Consider the following 22,815-nt stretch of genomic DNA (forward strand, 5'->3'; position numbering starts at 1 on the left):
TTGTTGTATTTTAGTTACTGTGGTTATACGTTGATTAAGATATTTATAATTAATATTTTGGCTTAAGGCTACTTAACTAAGGTCTGGGTTTACGCTTAGATTTAGAAAAATTAATTCTTCAACAAGTATGTTTAAAAAATACGTTAATACAAAATAAAATAATACAATTCGTAGACCAACAACTTAGACTGATTTTAAAGACAAGATAATATCTCATGATTGTTTTATTATATTGATAATATATCTTTAAGCTGTCTCTTTTAACTCTGCTCGGCTCTGTCTCGATTTTGCCATAATAAGAGTACAGCAGTAATTTTGATATATATATGATCATACTTCTTATAAGTTCTTTTATCAGACATTTTAATTTTTTGCTGGTGTTCTATGTTGTTGGTAAAGTATTATTTTTTAGTATGTTTTCTCCATTCTGAGGTATATTATACGATTAAGCAGTTTTAATATCAGTTCCACAATTTTCCCAATAACATTGTAAAAATTAACATTTTAGCATTGTAACTTGCCTCAGTACATTTTTGTGTTGTTGTTGTACATTGTTGTGTAGCAAGTTTTCACTATAAGGAACAAAAAGATAGGAGTTTTAATATATGTTATTTAAATTGATAACACTTACATGAAAAAGGGAAAAGGCGCTATAAACAATTTTGATTATATTTGGCAGGTTTGGTATGTTGTGTTCTCATTTAGGTTGCAGATTGTTTTTATTTCTACATTTAATTATTTTTTAATTGCACAATTTTAATTAGTTATTTTTTATTTATATATTTACATTTTATTTTTTTGTTTATATACATTACATATACCCTATACAGAATTTTATTTTAATAATTTTTTTTGAGAAATTATATTTGGGTTTTATTTCAAATTTAATTGGTAAATGGATGTGACGTCAGGGCTTAGTCACGCGATGCGTATGAAATTCTTAACCTATGAAATGCCTTCCTAATAAAATGTAATTATATGTATTAACACTCTATATATTACTCTATGGCACATTGTTGTTTCAAATTTGACATATATGATGATGATGTCATTATTTTTACATGATTTTCATGTTATCAAATTGATGTACCTATCAAAAAATATTCACAATTTTGTAGATAGAAATCGTGGTGAAGTATTATATGGTTAGTGATGAGAAATAAGTTTAGTCACAAAATATATTTCCGAAAGCATCCATAATTATGTTGAACTTTTGTGACAGTAACACTGACACGCTGGGGAAAGAAAATTATTATTTTTACTATTTCGTTCGCAATTATTTCATATTTTCTTTCTAACCCTTCCCTGGACTTGCACATCGGAATAGTCGTTCTATAGTTTTAGCGAGATTAACGAACAGCAATTTATTTTTACATATAAAAGATTAGTTAAAGAAAATTTTTTGCAGTTTTATTGAGAGTTCTATCTCCACATTTTTGTATAGGGACTTTAAAGGTTTGTTTATATTTGCAATTCATGAGAACATTGCTTGTTACTTTAGACAAGATCATTAGGTTATTTCGGAGTTGCGAAGATCAAAAGAAATAAATAATATTATGTCGAATCCCAATTTTTTAGGAGAAATACATGTTTTTCTTACCTTTGTTTTGCCTTCAATATAATTTGGATGTTTCTTCAAATCACTTGGAGCATCAGTTGTAAATGTTTTCTCCGTTATCGACCTAATATTATCTTCGTTAATTACATATGGCACTTTTTCATTGGTAACAACCACATTTGTCGAAGGCAAGGCTCTGATATCTTCTGTGGTATTCGTATTCCTACTTTCCGATACATATTTTGAAGAAGAGGATGTCTTGGTGGTTGATGACTTAAAAGCGGAGTTTTCGTCACCACCTGTCGCTTCTTGGCGTATCACGGACGATGATGACGAACCGACGGCTTTGGTGAAGTTTTTATCATCGCCATCTTGGAAGACCGACGATTTTTCTTCTAATTTAGCTGAGTAGTCCAATTTACCTCCATTGATGTTCTCTGTACCAGATCTAGTGGCGGAATGGGTAGTGCTGAATGTCTTACCGTCATCGCTGCGCTGATTGCTTGATGTTACAGTCCAACCTTGATCTTGACGTTTATCTAGCGTATGAATGAGATGTTTTATGTAAAAAACTATAAAGTATTGTTCTCACCGATTGATTTGTTGTAATTATCACGAATGGGACTTTCAGAGTCCCTGACTTCTTTGCTCTTTAGTTTTACATAGGTCTGGTCAGCTAAATCGTCAGCATAGGTAGTTGACATATTAGCTTTTGATGAAGTATCAGAGGAGGATCTCGTTGTCGTGGTAGTAGTTTTCTGTATTTCGCTACTAACTTCTCCGGTATTATAGAACTCTTTCAGTCGATTTTCACGTACTTTATACATATGGGCCCGGATCTCCTTTTTTCGCCCGAAATCATCGGTTTCCTGCCACTAAAATCAAATAACATTAAATTAATAGGAAGGTTTAAAATATATTTAAAATGTAGAAAACAGATATGTTATATTTTTTAAAATTAATTCATTGAGGATTCGATTAATGTGTTGATATTATAACTTGAATCAGACAATGTCGAAGCTATTCTTACCTTAGTTTGCTTACCTGATAGAAATTGTTGCTTTATCCGTTAGTAATTATGCATAGTTTAGTTGAAAAAGTAATTGTTTCCGTTATTGCAACTGTCCAAGTAATTGTTAAAAATAAAATGTATTAATATTCATTCAATACAGTTCTGTAGAAATAGTATTGTAGAATATTTAAGCAGAAAGAAAAGCAGTGACAAATGCAGCAGCATTTAAATTCATATTTCAAATTAAGAATATAGTAATACTGAATCAGTGATTCGTAGAAATTAATAAAATTTTCTATATTAAAAGAAAGTGGGCCATCTGTTGATTTATATTTAAAGTGCATGTTATTTTGATATTAATTAGACAGGATATTGATTAATATATTAAAGTCAATCCTCTGCCGTAAAAAATGGAGAGTTTTGTTTCATCGTCCTTAATTATACACTTTGCGGGCAAAGTTTACTTTCATTTTGGAGGGTACATAAATATACAAAACTGTTGTATTGTTGTGGTATAAGTTGTGGAATGATTACGTGAAATAGATAATAGTTACGGTAATATGTTGTGTTTTTTGCAGTCGTTATTTGGGGGATTTAAACTTAATTTCCTTTCCACTAAGACAGTGAAATATCTAGCTGTGAAATTTTACGTGTTAAGATGGAACGAAGAATCACATTCAGTGTTTTTTTTGGACCAATAAATGTATCAGTGAGGTCGACGATGTCAAATTTGTACGACCTAAATCAAAATAGTTTACAAATATATAAAGGCAATATAATAAAACATATCGCTAGAAAAGAGTACGAAAACAGAAGAAGTTTTTCGTAAATTAAAATATGAAGACCATAGTTGGTGTGTGGCGATTTTAAATTTTTGTGCATGTTGCTTTTTGGGTTGGCTTTCTCTGCATGTGCATTTACTAATTTTCCTTGCTTTTTATGTCTATGGGGTAGCATAAACTGAGCAACTCACTGGACCCAAAGAATAGGTCGCCGAGGGAGCTTTAAGTTGGTGAAAAATTCTTTTACCACCGTTGGACATAAAGTTGGCATTGATGAATCAATTTGTAAAATCACTTCCCAAAGATGGGGATTGCTTGAAATATGATATATCAGTTTCAAAATTTCTAGGTCTCTCGGAAGCAAAGGTGAAGGAAGGTATTTTAGTCGGACCAGACATTAGACGGCTTATGATTCACCCACTCATCACCATTCGTAACGACCATGTCGGATACTCAAAAAGGAGGATCGATTGATTTTTTTGTTTTACGAGGAAATTCAAAAAAAAATCACATTTCAAGCTTTAGGTTGCCTAATGGGTCTAAAAGTACATTTTCTTCATTACCAGCTCGAATACTCTCCGAAAAATTCAGAAGAAGAAAAAGTGAACGACGAACATTAAAGGGAGATCTCCTGGATTCTTCCTACACGCGAAAATGTACAAAAGATACCTCACTGGGAAGAAGAAAAAGTCTTAGTGTGTGCTAGTAAAACGTATATTAAATTGAAAAATATGCATTGTTCATAGTTTGTAAATAAATTAATATTTTTCAAGCCTGCTCTCTTTCATTCTAATTTATTAATGGTATAATATAGTTACCCAAACTGGCAATTTTTGCACACCTGAGTTATCAATCAAAATTAATCGATTAGTAGACCAAAAATAAATTGGAATTTTAGCGAGGGAACTAGATGAAAAAATTGATCACTTCTTAACAAACGATTTATTTTGAGAAGAAATGGAATTATAAGTCGTATTTTAAAATAAAAGCCGTCGTCAAACCTGATTTTTCAAACTATGGTTCAAATTATGATTGATTATTTTAGTACGAACTGGTATCATTAATTATATTAAGCTATGTTCGCGTTGTGTAACATTATTTAGTCTATTATTAGCTTCACTTTTTAAACGCATATTTTTTTTCATTCTTGAGACTTTAATTGAGATAAAGCATTCTAAATGTAACTTGTCTTTAAAAATCAATGAAAATTCTATTAAAATGTAGAAGTTAGTTACTATTATATTAATAAATGTTTGTATACAGTTAAATCGATATAAGTGCAAAGCTGAAAGGAATTAGTGCCAGTGTTAATTTACCATTCTTCGTAATACCTCTTCGTCCTGGATCCTAGCTACGTCCGTGAATTCAGACGACATCGTCACACTTAATTATCTGAAAACAAACAAAAAATTGTTACAATTGAACAACTTTTTATTTTACATTTTTATTTGCTTTGTAACTACGGTATGAGTTATTCTAATTTTATTATAAATTTATATTATTAATACTTATATAAAATAATAATGTTAACAGAATCAAACTCCATCAAATCATTGCTAGCAAATAAAATGTTATTACCAAGTTATTTTTTAAATTTTATATAGATAGAATAATCCGTGGGTATTAAGTTTGGTCTATATCGTGAATAAATGATTTCATTGATTATGCTTTCAGATATGTAAGCTAGTGAATTACAGTATAAAGTTGAATATCGCCAATCGATATAGGTGTAATTTGTACTAATACGAGTATAAGATGTTTTAAGATAATGAAATGCTTCGTGTTGTCAGTAGCACCTATAGGTTCAAATTAGTTAAAATATGGTTAAAGAGTTCGAAAATATTTTATAATTCAGAAATAACTGTAGATTGCTGAGAAACTGTTTCATATCCTGAATACATCTCTGATCTGACACCATTTGATGATTTATAATTTTTCATCACCAGAAATGTATTTTATAAAATCAGGGGTTTTTATAATATATCTCTGTATTTATTTGAACAATATTATTATTTGATGATAATAAAATGATTCATCTGATGAGCAATAGTAAAATAAAAGAACGTTGGAAATGATAGTGTATTGCAAGGGTTTTCAGCAGAAATTACTTAACAGAAATATACGAGATTGTTGATTGATAAAACATTTTTCGAACAATTTCTGGGGAAAACACGATTGTATGGCTTCACATATATATTGAAAGTGGCTAAAAATACATTTTATTATTCAATATAATCTTCTTGGATATAATTTAATTTACTTGCCTCAATGAATTTTCAAATTATCGATTCTGCTTATGATATAATAATCAGAAGTCTATCGACGCTTCTATAGAAATGAAGTTTTTTCCGTGCATAATATATTTCATGTAGTCCATATATTTTTGACCTCGTCCAAAATTATGGCATTGGCTTTTAAGTTGTTAAAAAGTGATTTGAATGACAATCAAAATTATCCACAATACAACGTATTATTATTATTTAAATTAACTTTGATATATAGATAATTTGGATAACTTATGAAAAAAAAATTTTTCGCAGCATTGTTAACGCCACATTGTATATTAGAGATGAAGACATTCAAAAAGATGGATGTCTTCATTTCGGCGACAGCAGACCTATCCGGAGGATGATTAGACAAAAAACCTTTGAATTAGTTTGTTATGGTTTGAACTAGTTTGGATTATAATTTATGTGGAGTGCACTAGTGTTAATACATCCATCAAATGCTAATTAAGTTTGGGTTTGAAATATTAGATCTGGACTTTAAAGGCAATATTAAGTAAAAATTACTATATGGCGTACAAAAGTAGATATAACCTCTGTTAACATAAATGTCATTTATTAAGCACACAACTTTTTAAAACGTAGTGCTTAACGTATCTGATATCTCTACCTCAAATAACTAAGGTTTAGATTTAGTTTACGTTATATTAAAGTAAGCCGATAATTGTTTAATACTGTCGTTACCAATTACCGTCTGACCTTAGATCAAAATCTATTGTCATAAACTCCCACGTGCTAAAAACTCTAGCGTCATGATGTCACACCATCCACCGTCCTGTGGATTTATTAAAATGACATTAGTCTCTATTTCCTCTAATCACTATATTTGCCATTTACGTCTGATTTATGGCCGGTTTTATGCGATTCTCATACTGGTGACCAGTTTTCGCACTATTGCATTGGTCGTACGTGGGCATTGTCTAAGAAAAATCTTTTTTAAATTCAATTAGTTGATCAGACGGACAATGTTATTTTTAGAATAGTAATAAAACTATACTTATTAGATCTAATTCGAAATTTGATATTTCGGCTTGTAAAAAAATGTTGGTTGCCTAACTCTACATCATTTGTGTTAAATTATTGTTATTGCAATATAAGAGAATACTAAAAATATATAAAATTTATAGAAAAGTTTAGGACATGATCAGGTTTAATTAGGTTTACTCATTGTTCAACGTTATCTATTGGGGAAAAAGTGAAGATATGTAAACAACCTAACCTAACAGTCAATTTGGATGGTTTTGGTTTCTTTTCATAAAATAACTGTTTTCTAATTAGTTTTATTGATTTATTTAGTGCATACAGACGCTAATCATAGAAAAAACCAGCGCAGTTATCTGCTTGCATGATAATACTCGGCCACACGTTGCAAAAGTTGTAAAGGATACAGTGTACTGAACAGGCATAGCGCATTTTGAGTACCATATGCTTAGATCGAAGCAGTATGGTTTAGCTGGCACAGAGTTTCGAAAAACTGAAGACGACGTATTTTTGAAACGGTATCGCTAAATTTCCAGAATTTTTCATATACTATATCAAAATATTTTGATTAACATATATTTAATTTAATTTTTATTTATAAATGCCCTTTAAATATAAAAAGAATAAAGTAAAGTAATTGTTTCTAGTAAAATAACAATCTCAGGCCAAATTCAATTAACATGATGTATATTCTTTCTTCAAGAGTGGTATATTCAGTTCTACTCTTGTTTTGTAATTTTTTTAGAACGATTTGTTTTTTCTTTCCATTCATAATTTGACTCCAACCTTTTTTAATAAAGCATGTTAAAGCAAGTTGTTCCATTTAAACCACTTTAATTTTTCAACCAGATACCTGATTGATAAGAATATTATGCACGTGACATTTGAGGGTGAGGTTTAAGAAAGTTAAAGGTCGCGTATTGAGTGATGTGGTAGATTATATTGCTATCAGTAGGTAAGTTCTAAGTTTTTTTTTAACATAAATTGTTTTTACGGGTAGTTTGGGCTACATTCGGTGATAATAAAATGTTTTGAAAATTGTATAATATTCCGTGCTTTAAGAAACATTGCATTAATCAAGAAAAAGATACCCTATCGAAATGAGCAGGATCTTAAGAAGTAAAAGATGATAAATATCTGAGTGTTCTCAAATGTAGATTTCAGGAATATTACTCACATCATCTTAATCATGCATTTAAAAACATTCGAAAAGCCTGATTTAATTTGTAAAACGTCTATCTAGTCAACTGGAGATTGCGAGCCCAAATTGAGAGCCTTACTAATACGTTCACCCCTAAAGTCTAGAGCTGCAAAAAATAATAAACTATTTTGCAATTCGTTAATTTCATCAGTTAACATATAAGATATTTATTTGTGAGCGTGACGATCACTTACGCCAAATTCAGATTTGCTTCGGTCACAACAAAATTAATGGGAAAAAAACAGGATACGTTACTCCGCAACATCTCCCCATTTGGTGCATGCGCATATTGGCTCCATTTAGAATAATTCGAGTAAAGTAATAAAGTAATAAGTAAAGTATCGAAGTAAATAAAAATGGTAAAATTTTGGAAGTAAAACATTTTATTTAAAAAAAATATTGAATGAAATGAAATAATAAAAATATAATTAATATATGTCCATTATTCTGTTTTTATAAAAACATCATATTACACATTATCATTATTTTTCATAAATAAAAATACACAAACAAATTTTACTAAAAATCTCCAAATATTATCGCTACTATTCTTGATGCACCAACCCCATTAATGAATTTACTACCTCGAGCTTTCGATTAACATATTGTGCCTTTACTAGCCTAAAACAAATGGATGATCGTATTTTAAAGTTGAAAGACATCTCAGTAAATACATCATTATATTTATAAAACAATAATTTATTTACTTATACCCTTATATAATAATGCATTATATTTTCCTTGTCATTAGATCATTAGGGTGTCGTTGATAGTTTTATATTTTGTCTATTTGATCCAGGTCTACATTTGTTCTTTTCTGTTGTGTACTGTTCTTATATCCTAGCGAATCAATTTCTTCTCTGTTCTTGTTATCATGTAATGGATTTGTGTTATAAATTTGGCAGCTAAAATTTCCACTATAAATAAAATTGATGCTGTTTGGATTTTATAACTTTTAAAAATTTAACCTTACATTCTGCACTTCACACCAAGAATAACACAATAATTTAATTATTATTAGTATTCGAATTATTAATAACACAAAATCTAAATATTTTAGTTTTTGTTGTTATTCTGATCTGATCGACCATACCGAACGACACGAAAAGAATGGGAAGGTATTATAGAGAATGTGCATGCGTCAAATCCGGAGATGTTGTGGTGTGTTGTGTGAGTAATGTATCCTTCGAAAGGGAAGGTATTATAGAGAATGTGCATGCGTCAAATCCGGAGATGTTGTGGTGTGTTGTGTGAGTAATGTGAGTAATTTTTAATGTAAATTTATATTTGTAATTGTTTAATATTTGTAAATGTTCTAGGCAAGAGTGTAAAATCCGACAAGGAAAATTATCCCAGTCACGCCAGTAACCAGGCTGGGTAAGACCGGATGTCTTCTGGGATGATTTCTGAATTTGGTCATTCGCCAGTCGCTAGGCTTAATGCTGAGGACCGTGGTTCGGAGCCCACGTTAAACTTTAGGCCCAGTCGAGATAAACCCATAGTTGGTAAAAAGAGACTTTATTATATATATATATATATATATATATATATATATATATATATATATATCTATATATATATATATATATATATATATATATATATATATATATATATATATAAATTACTAAACACTACGTAATATTTATTTTATTTATATTTTTTCAATATTAGCAAATGCTCCAATTTTTTTGCAATTACGTGTAATTGGGAAATTTTTTTATATTAAAGAGATTTTTATGAGGTGATCTTTTTATAACATGTGCCAATTATTAGCTTTAATCAGTTTTGTCATAATTAGTCCCTAAAAAGTAAACTAGTTAACGTTAATCAATTCTATACCTGTCAATACATGGTTATATTGCACAACATAACGCTTGATTGAATTACTACATATGGTTCATCAATTTCAATGTCATAACAACGAGAAAAAAATGTATTTGAATTTCAGATGACCCCGATGAAAAAGTTTTCGTATTTATTACTTTCAAAGCGAAACCTATTTAACCCAATTGGGTAGAAGGATTACAACCATATAAGGATCCAAGTTGGCACTGATCTCGATATTATGCAATCGTTCAATGCTGCCTCGCATATGTTTTATGTTATCCGACTACGTATAAGTCTGTTTGCACCAGTGAAAGCAAAATTGTTTAAAAAACCTTAAAAATGATTTTCAAACGTTTATTGTTTAAGCAATAATAATTTTTACATTCATTCAATTCATGTTAATGTATGATAAATATTAATATTGTGAATTAAGTTTGCGGCATTTACAATATGCAATAACTTATTATAAATTATATCGGATATCTTTATAACTACAGTCCTGTTAAAATTGTGTCCTATGCCATTTTGCTACAATGAAGAGACAAAAAACTATCGGAAAAATACGATAAATATAAGTTTTGCATTGGTTATGTTGTTGATTTCGGTTTAAGATTGATGATTACACATTACAATTATCTAGAACGCCTTATCTAACTGATTTGAAGATCAGTAATTAAAATGAGGAATAATTGCAAAGAATGATTAAAATAATAGATCATCATAAAGCGAATTAAATTTTAATTGAGTATTGAATGTAGAGTAATTCACATAGAAAATCTACATGCAAATACTTAAACACTTTAATTTTTTATAAAGATATCCGAAAAAAATCAGTAGCAACGTTTTCGTTTGTTTAATATTATATACATTGTTATATTACAAGAATATAATAGTTGATGTATGAAATTGCATGTATATTGATCTTATTTAACATGTTTTACAACTTTTTCTTATCTTTCTGCCAATATGGTGATACCGTGCCGGAAGAATGATATCGGTTTGTTAGGGATTGAATCGTCAATTCATTTTCGCACTTTAAGCTGCAACAGTTTATTTTTCACAACTTTTGTAACGCTTGGCCATATAAATTTTTAATGAGCTTCGATTAGCAACAAAAGTAATGAATGTTGAAAATACAATTTTGAACGTTCCATGATTAATATTTCCAGACACCAAATAACTTAATAATACTGAATGAAAAAAAAGTTACTTTATTTAGAGAAATATCAAAAACTACCGAATTTAGCAGTTAGATTGGGCTGTTTTATACTTATTACATTAATATTTTGCATTTTCGCGAATATATACCGCTGATCATAATACATGCAATACTAATAATCACCCAATAATCACCTAATAAGCATTAGTAATTAATTTATTGGTATTTAAATATTTGAAATTATATAAATATATATATATATATATATATATATGTATATATATATATATATATATGTATATATATATATATATATATATATATATGTATATATATATATATATATATATATATAAATATATATATATATATATATATATATATATATATATATATATAAATATATATATATGTATATATATATATATATATATGTATATATATATATATATATATATATATATATATATAAATATATATATATATATATATATATATATATATATATATATATAAATATATATATATATATATATATATATATATATATATATATATATATATATATATATATATATATACATTATAACAATAATCTGATTTTAATAATTTATGGCATGGTTTAATATCGTTGAAGTTAAAGTTTCTATTTAAAAAAATATTTAAAGAAAAAATACAATTTACGAGAAATATATATATATATATATATATATATATATATATATATATCCGGTGCATGTGTTATTTAATGCCATTCACCTCGCCGCCAAGACGTTCGTGAGTTCGAACCTCGTGAGCATATATATTTCTGATATTTTTGTTTACAGGAAAACCTATAAATTCTGGCAGAGTATAAGCAGAGTTACCTGGCTGGGTAAGGCCGGATTCATTCTTAGATTATCTATATTTTCAGTCGTGTGACTATGATTCACAAATTATCGAGAATTAATACATAATAACATCAGCTTCTATGTTAAATTGTATTTAAATATATAAAAATTAAATTCTGGTATATAAACATAACATAATTTATATACAATTACTATTATAATATTATTCAGCTATTTAGAATTATGCTAAAATTAGCTACTAAATAAAATAGTATTAGTTATTCTAATATTAGTAATATATTATATTAGCGACCCGCCCCGGCTTCGCACGGGTGCAATGCTGATACTAAATTAAATACATTACAGAAAAAATATGAACGTTGTATATAAAAACATAGCGGCCCGCTCCGACTTTGCACGGGCATAAAATATATATGCCTATGTCACTCAATGAAGATCCAGTATTTTTGGTTCATTCATTACTGCCCTTGGCCTGCACGCATTAAATTTGGAGTAAAACAATTCCTCTTCCCCTATACTTACTATGAAGATTTCCTGCTATCTTTGGAATATCTAAATTCATACAATTTTTATTACATTACACATTTTTAAAAGCAAATTTTAAATTTGTAATATCTCCGAAAATATTTGTTTAATTTACATGCTGTAAGGAACCATATTGATCTATATTAATTGCACACTGTATTTAAGGTACTTAATTCGATAAGGATTAATGCCGTATTGCTTAAAATAGCTTCGTAAATAAGCCATTTTCTCACGTAAAAAGTAAACAATAAAAATGGTTAATGTGGGTTATCCCTAAAAGATAAACATATACAATCGCGGACTTTTTTGTAGACCTTTTTATGGTGTACAATACTGTAGTACATTAATATGATCTAACTCGTAGGGTTAGGCAGCGTTTTTGCTGATTGCTAAATAAGCCTAAAAAAATAGGTTAATTTACGACATCACATTAGAAACCTCTAAAATTAGCAATGTTGCCTTAGTATATTATGCATGTATTATACATATAACCCTTCCTCTATCTATTGAAAAAAACCACATCAAAATCCGTTGCGTAGTTTTAAAGATTTAAGCGCACATAGGGATATAGGGACAGAAAAGGCGACTTTGTTTTATACTATGTAGTGATTAGATTAAATTAGAAAATAGAACATTAAAATTAGAACTAAATGAAGAATATATAAAAATCTCTTACAAATTTTATAAGGCTAAAGTGGTTATTACATAAAATCGCATAACACAAGAAGTAAATTAAAAATATAAATTCCATTTTGACTTGGTTAAACATTTACCGGTTGCTTTTATTAAGGATGGTTATTATATTTTGAATCTCTAACTATTCTGTTGACCAAATATAGTTTATCTTTCAAAGACTGCTTGCGAAATAGAACAGAACATTTTTTAACATTCTACAAAGCGCACGCTGTGGTATTTTAATAATTTAAAGAATGTTGGCATGAAGTCAAACATACACAGGTAAACAATAAAGTTGAAAATTTTGGAAGATGTTACTTTTAAAATATATTGATTTTTCTTTTTCAAAAATACCAGATCAGATTGTTGCTCTTTCTAGATTATTTTGAAAAACTTCTTTTGCCCCATTTTTATGTGTTTTAGACAATACTTTAAACAAAAATTAATAGTTCCGCCATTATTGTACAAAGAGATTTATGATACTTATGTTGTTGGTTGTATAACAGTCATTAAATATAAACAACATGTTTCTTTTAGCTCAATACAAAACATAATTTGCTCATAGTTATCCTTTTCCTCTTGGATTAAAAAATACCACTAAGGACAATATTCAATCTCAGCAAAATTATCTTGGGAGATCGCCAGTATCACCATATTTTGTTTTGTAATGGGAATTGAAATAAAATTAAAGTAATTTAAAATTCTGAATATTAAAAACCCTGATAAACTCTTTTTGTAGGATGAAAAATAATTAACTTAATGCTTATGAAATATGTCAAGCTACTTTGATATAACATTGCTACTGGTTGTTGTGCCAACGTGAGTTTTAGCAAACTAAATATTTTTTTATATATATATGTTAAAATCTCCTTTTACCAACTATGGGTTTATTATCTGGACTGGACCTAAAAGTTTAACGTGGGCTCCGAACCACGGTCCTCAGAATTAAGCCTATCGACTGGCGAGTGACCAACTTTAGAAATCATCCCAGAAGTCATCCCTGTCTTACCCAGCCTGGTTACTGGCGTGACTGGGATCATTTTCCCCTTGTCGGATTTTACACTCTTGCCTAGAACAATCATAAATTTTAAACAATCACAAACATAAATTTACGACCATGCCCAGCAGGAGTCGAACTCGCGGCTATCGCAACGGAAGGAGGACCGTCCTATTGACTTTATCACTGCGCCACCAAGCCGCCTTAAATAACTTTTTAATAACAGTTTCAACTGCTGAAATATATTCATTTTTTGTTCTTTACAGGATGTTTAAGACAAAAGTGATATCGATAGGTATACTAAAAATTAAAGAAGCAAAAAAGAGTAATAAAATTTTGTGGTGACCAGTCCGGAAAAGCTATAAATAATCCTTGATGTTACATACGGCTGACGTCCGGTCTCAGTATAATAGATTGGCCAATATTGGGATAAAATATTTATACGGGGATCATCACGTTGATTCACAGAGGAGAAGAAGCAATGTATATGTCTTTATGAAGATTCTTGAAAACGAGCCAACTGTTGAATTACTTCAAAAGACCTATCGACTATTTATAGCGATAAGCAACATTCGAAACATTGTGGTATATATAAGTTTCTTGCTACGAGTATAAAACTAAGAATTTTTAAAATGCCGCAGAATTAATTCACCGTCGCTATATACATTAAATAAACTGCGTAATTATTTGACACTTCTAAGATAATTAAGATCTTTTAGTGTTTTTGAAATGTTGCTCGTAAAAATAACATAAAACATATCGAATGTGAGTCAACAAAAGTGGGCGCTTAAAACGGGTTTATCATAGCAAAAAATAAGGCGAGATCAAAAATATTCATGATGTTAAGTGTTTGTTTACTGCTATGGAGAAAATGTGGGCTAAACCAACACTCAACATATTGTTCTTGAGATTTTTGGTTTCGATAACGTGGTATTACAGGTTAGCAAAATATACATTGTGATTACGGTTTAGAAATTACCCCAAACGAGAAATGTTTTATTAATTAATGATTTTTACATTTATTATAACAAAAAATTGTGTTCTATTAAGTACATAATTATAATTAATTTTATTTTTTTTAGATATAATATTTGAATTTTAAAATTAAAATATACAACATAATTAATTTTTTATAGTATAAACCTTATGTTAAATTAGATCTCAACCTTCGATAGCTCAGTTGGTAGAGCGGTGGACTGTAGTGGTTTATATGAAATTGATATCCATAGGTCGCTGGTTCAAATCCGGCTCGAAGGAACTTTTTTTTAAATTTTGACGTCTTGTCATCTCAAAACAATTTAATTTTTTTTTTAAATTCTATTACTGTTTCAGATATGGTTAATTCTAAGAAAAACAAGAAAAAACCAAGCCGTGGAAAATCACGCATAAAAATAAAAGAAGATAAAAAACAACCATCCTCATCAAATTTAAAAGTGTCAGTAGAAAGACAAACTCTATCATGCAGACGATACGAAGAATATTATGATCATATACTTTCCTATGATAAGATCATTGAATTGTTACGTAAAATTCAGAAAAGAAGTTCAGGCAAGGTGGATATAGTTGAAATTGGAAAATCAACAAAAGGTTAAATACAAAAAGGTTACTTCCATTATTCATTAAATTAGCTTTATATTATAAAATATTCATTTTAAAAATACTGAAAACATCTCGCTGTCAGCATGGGTGTAATTTTTTTGGCTGGAGTGTAAAATTTCACATGGAATAATTTAACAAAAATGAAATGATGCTCATGTTGGTCATTCCTAAATATTGGTAAAATCTAATACGCGAAAGGTCTGTGACCCGCAAATCGGTCTGTTGTTTGGTGAATTGAGGTGAACAGTGATGCGTTTATAATGGTAAGAGTTCTCGTTTATTTTAGAATAGAAGTGTACTCACAGTGTTCTTGTACCGTCGATTTATTATTTAAAGTCAATTGTTTCCTTTAAAATAGTCTTCAAGTGTAATATAGGTTTTTTTTAACCATATACGTTTCCGAACTTAAACGCGGTGATAGTGATTCTCTACATTCATTACTTTTATTACTTGGTCCGTATTGTTGTGCGATTTGAAGAAACTTACGATCAAAGCCTATCAAATACTTTTAGAAACTTGTGGTAATGCTTGTACGTCACATCTTAATTATCGGTGTTGTATTCAACGATTTAAAAGTGGCGATTTTGATGTCAATGACAAGGAACTGCTTGGAGGAGCAAAATAATTGGAAGACAATGAATTGCAAGTCTCAAGGAACTTAGTAGTCGATAAAACCACTGTTTATTATTGATTTTATGTGAGGAGAAAGATCCAAAGTGGCTACCACAATGATTGACTATTTAGCTATTTGGAACAATTTCCACAACCACTTTTTATTGCTTTTCAGAAAAAAATAAAGTTTTCTGTAGTGTATTTTCACTGTCTATGAAAAGTGGATCTACTACGATAATCCCAAACGCAAAAGTCATGGGTTTGTTGAGGATATACTGATATCAATTTAATAAGTAATATACATTGGCACCGAAGGAGTACGTTCACGTCATGTTCAATTTATGACTAAAAAATCCTGCCGTACCATTATATCTATGTTATATATAGCGAGGTGTAGTGCATTATTATCCGCTGAAACAGAATGAGAAAGAATGTTATTGCAGATGTTTACCGACGTCAATCGTCGTTCATCGTTCTTTCTGCACACTGCATAGAATATTTTGATTAATATATATTATATCACTTTTTGTCAATAAAAATCTTTTTAACGTGAAAGAGTGATTAGAATACACAAGATAATTGTGCTGATATATTTCTTTTTTTTTCACGTCAACCTCTTGGTCTTGATGGCTGTGCTTACTACTTGACGTGGGCTTTAAACCACGGACCTTGGTCTCTCAGTTCCCCAGATTAATGCCTTGGCTTTTACAATTCTAGCTTTTAGGATAACAATAAGTGGTAATCCTTAAAGCTTATATGCGAGTGATCAAGGTGTATATGTTAGAATATCAGAAAACATCATTTCAACACATCAAACATTTCGTATCAGATTTTATAATCTTACATAGGGATGCCGAAAAAATATCGATATTTTTGCTAGCCGATATTTTTCGATATTTTCTCACAAAGATTTAAATGTATTTCTTAAACATTACATAACTTTTAAAATTGGTACTTAATTCTAAATATTTGTTAAAAATATGGCTACTTTTTAAAATATTTAAAGAATATCGATATTTTCTTGAGCCGATATATCAATAATTTTATAAAATTTTCTTAAATATATCCATATATATTTTCTAGTCGTAGTCGCAAAAAATTAAAAATAAAAAAGAAAATATTAAAATATTTTTTTTTAAATCCTGAAATTGAAATATTGATATTTTTCTCGGCGGCCGACACCCCTAGTTTTACCTATAAACAATTATAAACATCTTTTCTAATAGTGGAACTCAAACTTGTGGTTCAAACAGTGAAGGAGGAATCTAAACGCTTACCTTAGATCATGTAGTTTTACTTATGTATCATATTGTGTATACTTATAACAATATATTACATTCTTTACACAAAAAAAATAAAATTTTAAATGAATATGTTTAAAAATATTATAATTTATAGACAGTAGATATTTTTTTTAAAATGAATTTATAGATGATCAAGGGATACATTTTTTACATATTTTATATTTAAGAACATTACTGGAGGATGCCATTATACATAGAAATACTCGGTTATGCAATCGATCATTCCGATTCTAGTCACTTAGTACATACTTAATAAAATACATTTTTATTTAACATGTCATTCTTATTCTTATTTAATGATTTTAAAGCTTGTATAACATAATAAACCTTTTTTTAGAAAAACCTATTTACATGGCAATTATAAGCACGCCCTGTTGCAAAGTATCTTCAGAACCAAAGTTTGCCACATTTATCGCTGCAGGCTTGAATGGAACAAACTTCATTGCTGTGTCCAATGCATTATTTATGATCGATTTCTTAACACATAATCAAAATTTTATAACAATTATGGATTACTACATAGTGCCTTGTTGCAACCCGGATTCTTATGATACCTTTGTTAGAAGCAAGGAGCCGCCTGACAAGAAAACTGATAATAGCAATAACAGGCGTACTTGTCCCTCCCTTAGAAAGAGGCAATCGAAGTTACCTAAGACGCAATCTCCAGCTGATACCACTAAAGCAGCTATATGTGTACCAGCAGAGAAAAATGAAAGCGTTGCTCCAATGGATCTAACGTTTAATTTTCCGGTTATATTGGGTATAAATGATATGAGGAATATCCCAACAGATCTTTTTAAAGGTAAATTCAGCCTTTGTGTTATGTTACATGCGCTAGTTTCTTTGAAAAACTGAAATATTCATCACATATTCACTTAGATCAGTTTACCGTTGCTCATACCTTTACTTGGATTTCCAGCTAGGTGAAAATTGATTTTGATGCAAAATAAATTAACATGATTAAAGAAACTATCCATAGCGGCATATATTATCACACATATCTATTTTAAAAATATTTTCATATACTTATCGTCAACTTATTTATATTATATAGGGTATATGTTATATTTTCAGTACACTTAAAGGCATTGAAATTAACAAAGTTGATAGTTTCAGAAGTATACAAAAAAATTGTAAAAATATTTATATGAAATCTCACATGTAATAATACCCATTCTAACTGTCTTAATCTCTTTGGTTTGTTTTATAAGTTTTGTCTGTAGATTATATCAGATGTATTTAATAGAAGCATTGTGTCAGTAATATTTTAAGTGAATTTTTTGGAATTTCAGAAAGCTCTAATTATAACATATTCGTCTGCAATTACTTATATTCATTCTTTCAGCAATATTTAGTACTTTAGAAATGATAGTATTCTGTTCATTGTTTCTTTATTATGAATGAGACTCGGTTACAATGATCTAGGACCAAAACAGGAAGCCAAGAAATTTAACTTAGGTTATCATTTTGTGGAGATACAAAAGGTTTTTTTTGTTCTGGCCTAAAACCAGGCGGTGGAATGCATGACGAATACCTGGTCGCAGAGACTTGCCCTGGAGTGACAAGTTAGACCGGGTTATGTGGGACTGCATCTGGGCTTACCTATACACTAAACCGAAACCGCCTCACAGTTGACCCCTGTGGATCACTACTGCTACTGCATTAAATTTGGGGATATGGCACCCGCTGATCGGGCAACCGTTATTGGGCACGAGGGCCCGGCGATTCTATTGATTCGCAAACCTGAGTTAACACACAACTGGGTACTGTTGTATGGGGGCAAAAGTTATGACTGTAGCGACGGATGAGGTCGTTTCAGCCTGGAAAAGGGGGGGAGCTTGGCGGTGACGCGGTGCTAAGCTCCCAGCATGTCGCCCAGCTCGCGCACAAGCGCGTTTTCAGAAGAACTTGAGCTGAGTTGTTGTTTGTGGAATGATTGAGATATAAAGTGCTTGATTTCTGGAGTATCAGTTTCCCTATAAATTTGATTATTTCTGACAAACCATGGAGCGTTTAATATTCTCCTGAGGAGCTTATTTTGGAAAACTTGAAGCCGTTTCACCTGGTTGGGTGTAACAAACTTGAAGTAGACATTAGATTCGTAGAGGAGTACGGACCGAATTAACGTCTTGTAAAATAAGTATTTGATGGAGATGGGAAGTCTGCTAGAAGGGCAGATCGGAGAAGATAGGTTTGTTATCCCCGAACCTTTTTGGATTGCTTTCTGGATTTGGGAATGCCAACCGAACCGCCGGTCGAAGAGATACAAAGCCTGGGAGCAATATCATCTTGGAATATGTCAATGTTTGGTAGCAAATAATAACGGAACCTTCGCTATGCTTCATTATAGGAAGTAATTCAGATCTTAGATCTTTTGGGGATCTCCAAATATAATACCTAGCAATAATAATATATATAATTGTAGGAAACAATGAAATAATGATTCATCGAACATAACACATTTCTCTGACATAACACATTTCACACAACTCTTGTTTTAACCGTCGCAGAACAAAGTGTATAATACACTGAAAAATAACACTGTAAGACTTGGCATGTAAATTGAATGATATATACGCGTCGCATTACTTATACGGAATCAGTGTTGCCAACATGCAACAAGATGTACTATATTGCCTGATGTATGTTCATGTTTCTTAATTCCGAGATACTACTTTTTTCCTTTAAAAATTCCAATTTTTAATTCGAATTCTCAATTGTAATTGCTTGGTTTTTGAATATTTTATTTAGCTAGTTATTAAATTATTTAAACTTAAAAACACTGATTATTAGTTTGTGTTAGCTTTCTTTACACCTTCCTAAATTGTTTTTTTTTATTAATATACATCATGTTATTTTATAATGTTTATTTTATTTTTAGAAAAAATTGTCAAGTGGAAAGAAAACTACCTAAATAAATCACCGGAAGCCCACACGTTATTGAAAACTATTTATACATATCAATTTGTCATAAAACTTTTAATATCCCTTCAAGAAGGAGGAGAGAGCATATGTTATCCCCATGGATTTTGCGGGGCTATCGACACAGACACGTCAGATCTTCAAGACGTTGGCAAGAGAGGTCAAAGGGCCATCTGTAACAGAGAATTTTCATGCGGTTCCATTTATGACATCCGGGGAATAACATACGGTACTCTTATCGATTTTCTTAAGGTAGATAAGCTACCTATCAAGTACTTGTTTGATATCCAAGTCCACAAAAAGACGCCGAAATATAATGAACAATGCGAACTAACGCAATTGTTGAGATACGGAAACGATATGATGAACTGTGTAAAAAGAATGTCCAGCGCGGTCTTCAAATTTTATAGTGACGTCTTGAAGAAAAAAGAGATTGATACCAAGGTTAAGTTGAGGTAGACAAAATGAAACAGTCTTAAAACAATATCTTGTCGTTGAACTGTATATTAACTTTAATACCTTATCATTAAACACCTTTTTAGATAAGAATGATTTTTATTTTCATTATTTGTGCCTATAATTTTAATATATTTTACAATTTTTTTATCAGCTTAAATATGTTTCAATAAATCGAACTATGGAGATATTTTGGCGTGCCTTAACATTAGCATTTTCTTATAATTGAGGAAAATTTTTTATAAACGAATTATTAGGTGTTTATACAAAATATACGTATAATACAAACCCTAATCATACTGTTGTTTGATTTGAAGAAATTTCATGCCGAAGCAAGTCAAAAGCATTCAGAAACATCTCCATATCTGCTCTGTGATATCTCAATTGTCGATTTTGGTTTGAATGTTTTAAAAGCGGTTATTTGATTTTAATGAATAACTATTTAAAGTTAACCAAACGAGTTCGAAGATAATTAGTTGCAAGATCTATTGGGTGAAAACTTAGTTCAAACTCCCAAAGAACCTTCAGAAAACTTGGAAGTTCATGAATCAATCAACCAATAACCAGATTACATGTGATGACATTACATGGTATCGCCATGTTACGAGAAATATGGACGTAAAAAAAGATTAACAATAAGTTCAACATTGTTACATGTTATATGTTTACATATCTAGTCGTGTCATTTCAAATAATACTATTTATAAATTATACAATGTCCTGTTGTAATGAATTATATATATCTTCATTGCATGTATGATTTTCAGTCTTCTGTCTATGAAGATAGACGCATAACTTCTTAACATATATCATTCCACGACAAGTACACGATGTCAGTTGGTGTAATTTAGCAAATCTGTAATGAAATGAGAATGAGTGTTGATGAAATTTCATAGATTGACTAACGTACGGTTTCAATATTCTGAAATACTGCCAAATCAACAGCTCTCTTAAAAATGATGCAATTATATTGATTAGTATATATCGTACCAAAATTTCACAATAAAAGCCTTTTTTAAGTGCAAAAATAATCACTATACATGGAAGCACCTAACATTCTTACCGATCGTGGCGCATTCACCATATTTGAAATATATTGTCCAAGAAGTCCAAGAATATATTTCTCGTACATAACTAGAGTTAAGGGCTATCATAGCTTAAACCATGAAGCTTAAATTTAAATCATGTTCCTTAGACGCCTGAATATCTTTGGTTTTCTTGATTCTTGGTGAATTACTTTCGGCTCAACCAATATAATTTAAACATGTTCATATCCAAAAAATATATAAATTACTACAGATAGATTTATAGATAAAACTAAGCCATATTAAAGAAATATACCAGAAATACACGACTTTAAAGCAACCTATTAGGAAAAAACAAATTACTTTTTCTTCAACCTAATGCGTGTATCGCTGGTATTACTCATTCTTGTAAGATGTTTCCACTTATTAACCGTTTGTACGCAATTTGAATAAAGTCTTTATAGCTATTGTGACAATAAACATTGAGATATATTTAGATTCTGAGTTCAACCATTTAGAATGCAGGAATTTAAATAAATCCAAATAAATGATATGGACTAATATTTTGGCCAAAGATTAATTAAATGTTATTGTAGCATAAGTAAGGAACGAAAAGTATAGTTCACGTTGTTAGGTCATATTAGATCCCCGGCATATCGCTAATTACTAGATGATAATATAATTTAGGTTTTTAGTTATATTATATTTTGATGTATTATATTTGGCACTTAAGCAAAATGAATTTATATGATACATTTTAGTAGCGATTTTCTCTATAAAATAAAACTAAACCCTCTTATTATAACCTATAAAGCACTGCTACTTATTTTGAATAAAACTAAAAAATACAATGAATTATTATAAAAATCAATTACAACAAACTTAACCACATAGTGTACTTTATGCAGAATGCCTTAAAAGTTTCAATTTGTTGGTTATATTGACTATATGTAATAGTTGGTATTCCAGAAACAGTATTATTATGAAATATTAAAATACATGAACAGACTAATTAAAGTATTGTCCATAGCTGACTTTTAC

General features: G+C 29.8%; 2 protein-coding genes and 1 non-coding gene across 10 annotated transcripts in view; 2 read left to right on the plus strand and 1 right to left on the minus strand.

Moving 5' to 3' along the window:
* LOC143190423 (uncharacterized) overlaps positions 1 to 22,815 on the minus strand; it is a 90,559-nt gene that overhangs the window by 54,530 nt on the left and 13,214 nt on the right. For 7 of the 8 annotated variants that reach the window (XM_076395299.1, XM_076395213.1, XM_076394970.1 and 4 more), the window contains exons 2-4: positions 4,669 to 4,744; positions 2,151 to 2,433; positions 1,601 to 2,097 (exon numbers count right to left, since the gene is read on the minus strand). In XM_076395299.1, the coding sequence (XP_076251414.1) occupies positions 1,601 to 2,097; positions 2,151 to 2,433; positions 4,669 to 4,728 (840 nt within the window). In that variant the 5' untranslated portion in view covers positions 4,729 to 4,744. The remainder of the gene's footprint in view (positions 1 to 1,600; positions 2,098 to 2,150; positions 2,434 to 4,668; positions 4,745 to 22,815) is intronic. The other variant, XM_076394887.1, reaches the window with a different exon arrangement.
* LOC143191133 (uncharacterized) lies at positions 14,697 to 20,839 on the plus strand. The gene is made up of 4 exons (XM_076395960.1): positions 14,697 to 14,795; positions 15,189 to 15,443; positions 17,709 to 18,173; positions 20,253 to 20,839. Exons 2-4 carry the CDS (start codon positions 15,191 to 15,193, stop codon positions 20,750 to 20,752), a joined length of 1,218 nt encoding a protein of 405 aa, XP_076252075.1. The 5' UTR covers positions 14,697 to 14,795; positions 15,189 to 15,190; the 3' UTR covers positions 20,753 to 20,839.
* Positions 15,022 to 15,113, plus strand: TRNAY-GUA (transfer RNA tyrosine (anticodon GUA)). Its single transcript is given in 2 exon segments — positions 15,022 to 15,058; positions 15,078 to 15,113. It is a non-coding gene; the product is annotated as a tRNA-Tyr (tRNA).

This window comes from Rhynchophorus ferrugineus, unplaced genomic scaffold (assembly GCF_030347505.1).
Source record: "Rhynchophorus ferrugineus isolate W39M unplaced genomic scaffold, kcgeb_rfMv2 rfM1, whole genome shotgun sequence".
Lineage (NCBI taxonomy): Eukaryota > Metazoa > Arthropoda > Insecta > Coleoptera > Curculionidae > Rhynchophorus > Rhynchophorus ferrugineus.

Excerpts from the sequence above, each read along its gene's own strand:
- LOC143191133 (XM_076395960.1), top strand. The coding sequence starts at position 15,191 with ATGGTTAATTCTAAGAAAAACAAGAAAAAACCAAGCCGTGGAAAATCA. Across the intron at positions 15,444-17,708 it reads AATTGGAAAATCAACAAAAG|AAAAACCTATTTACATGGCA; the intron begins GTTAAATACAAA and ends ACCTTTTTTTAG. Across the intron at positions 18,174-20,252 it reads CCCAACAGATCTTTTTAAAG|AAAAAATTGTCAAGTGGAAA; the intron begins GTAAATTCAGCC and ends TTTTATTTTTAG.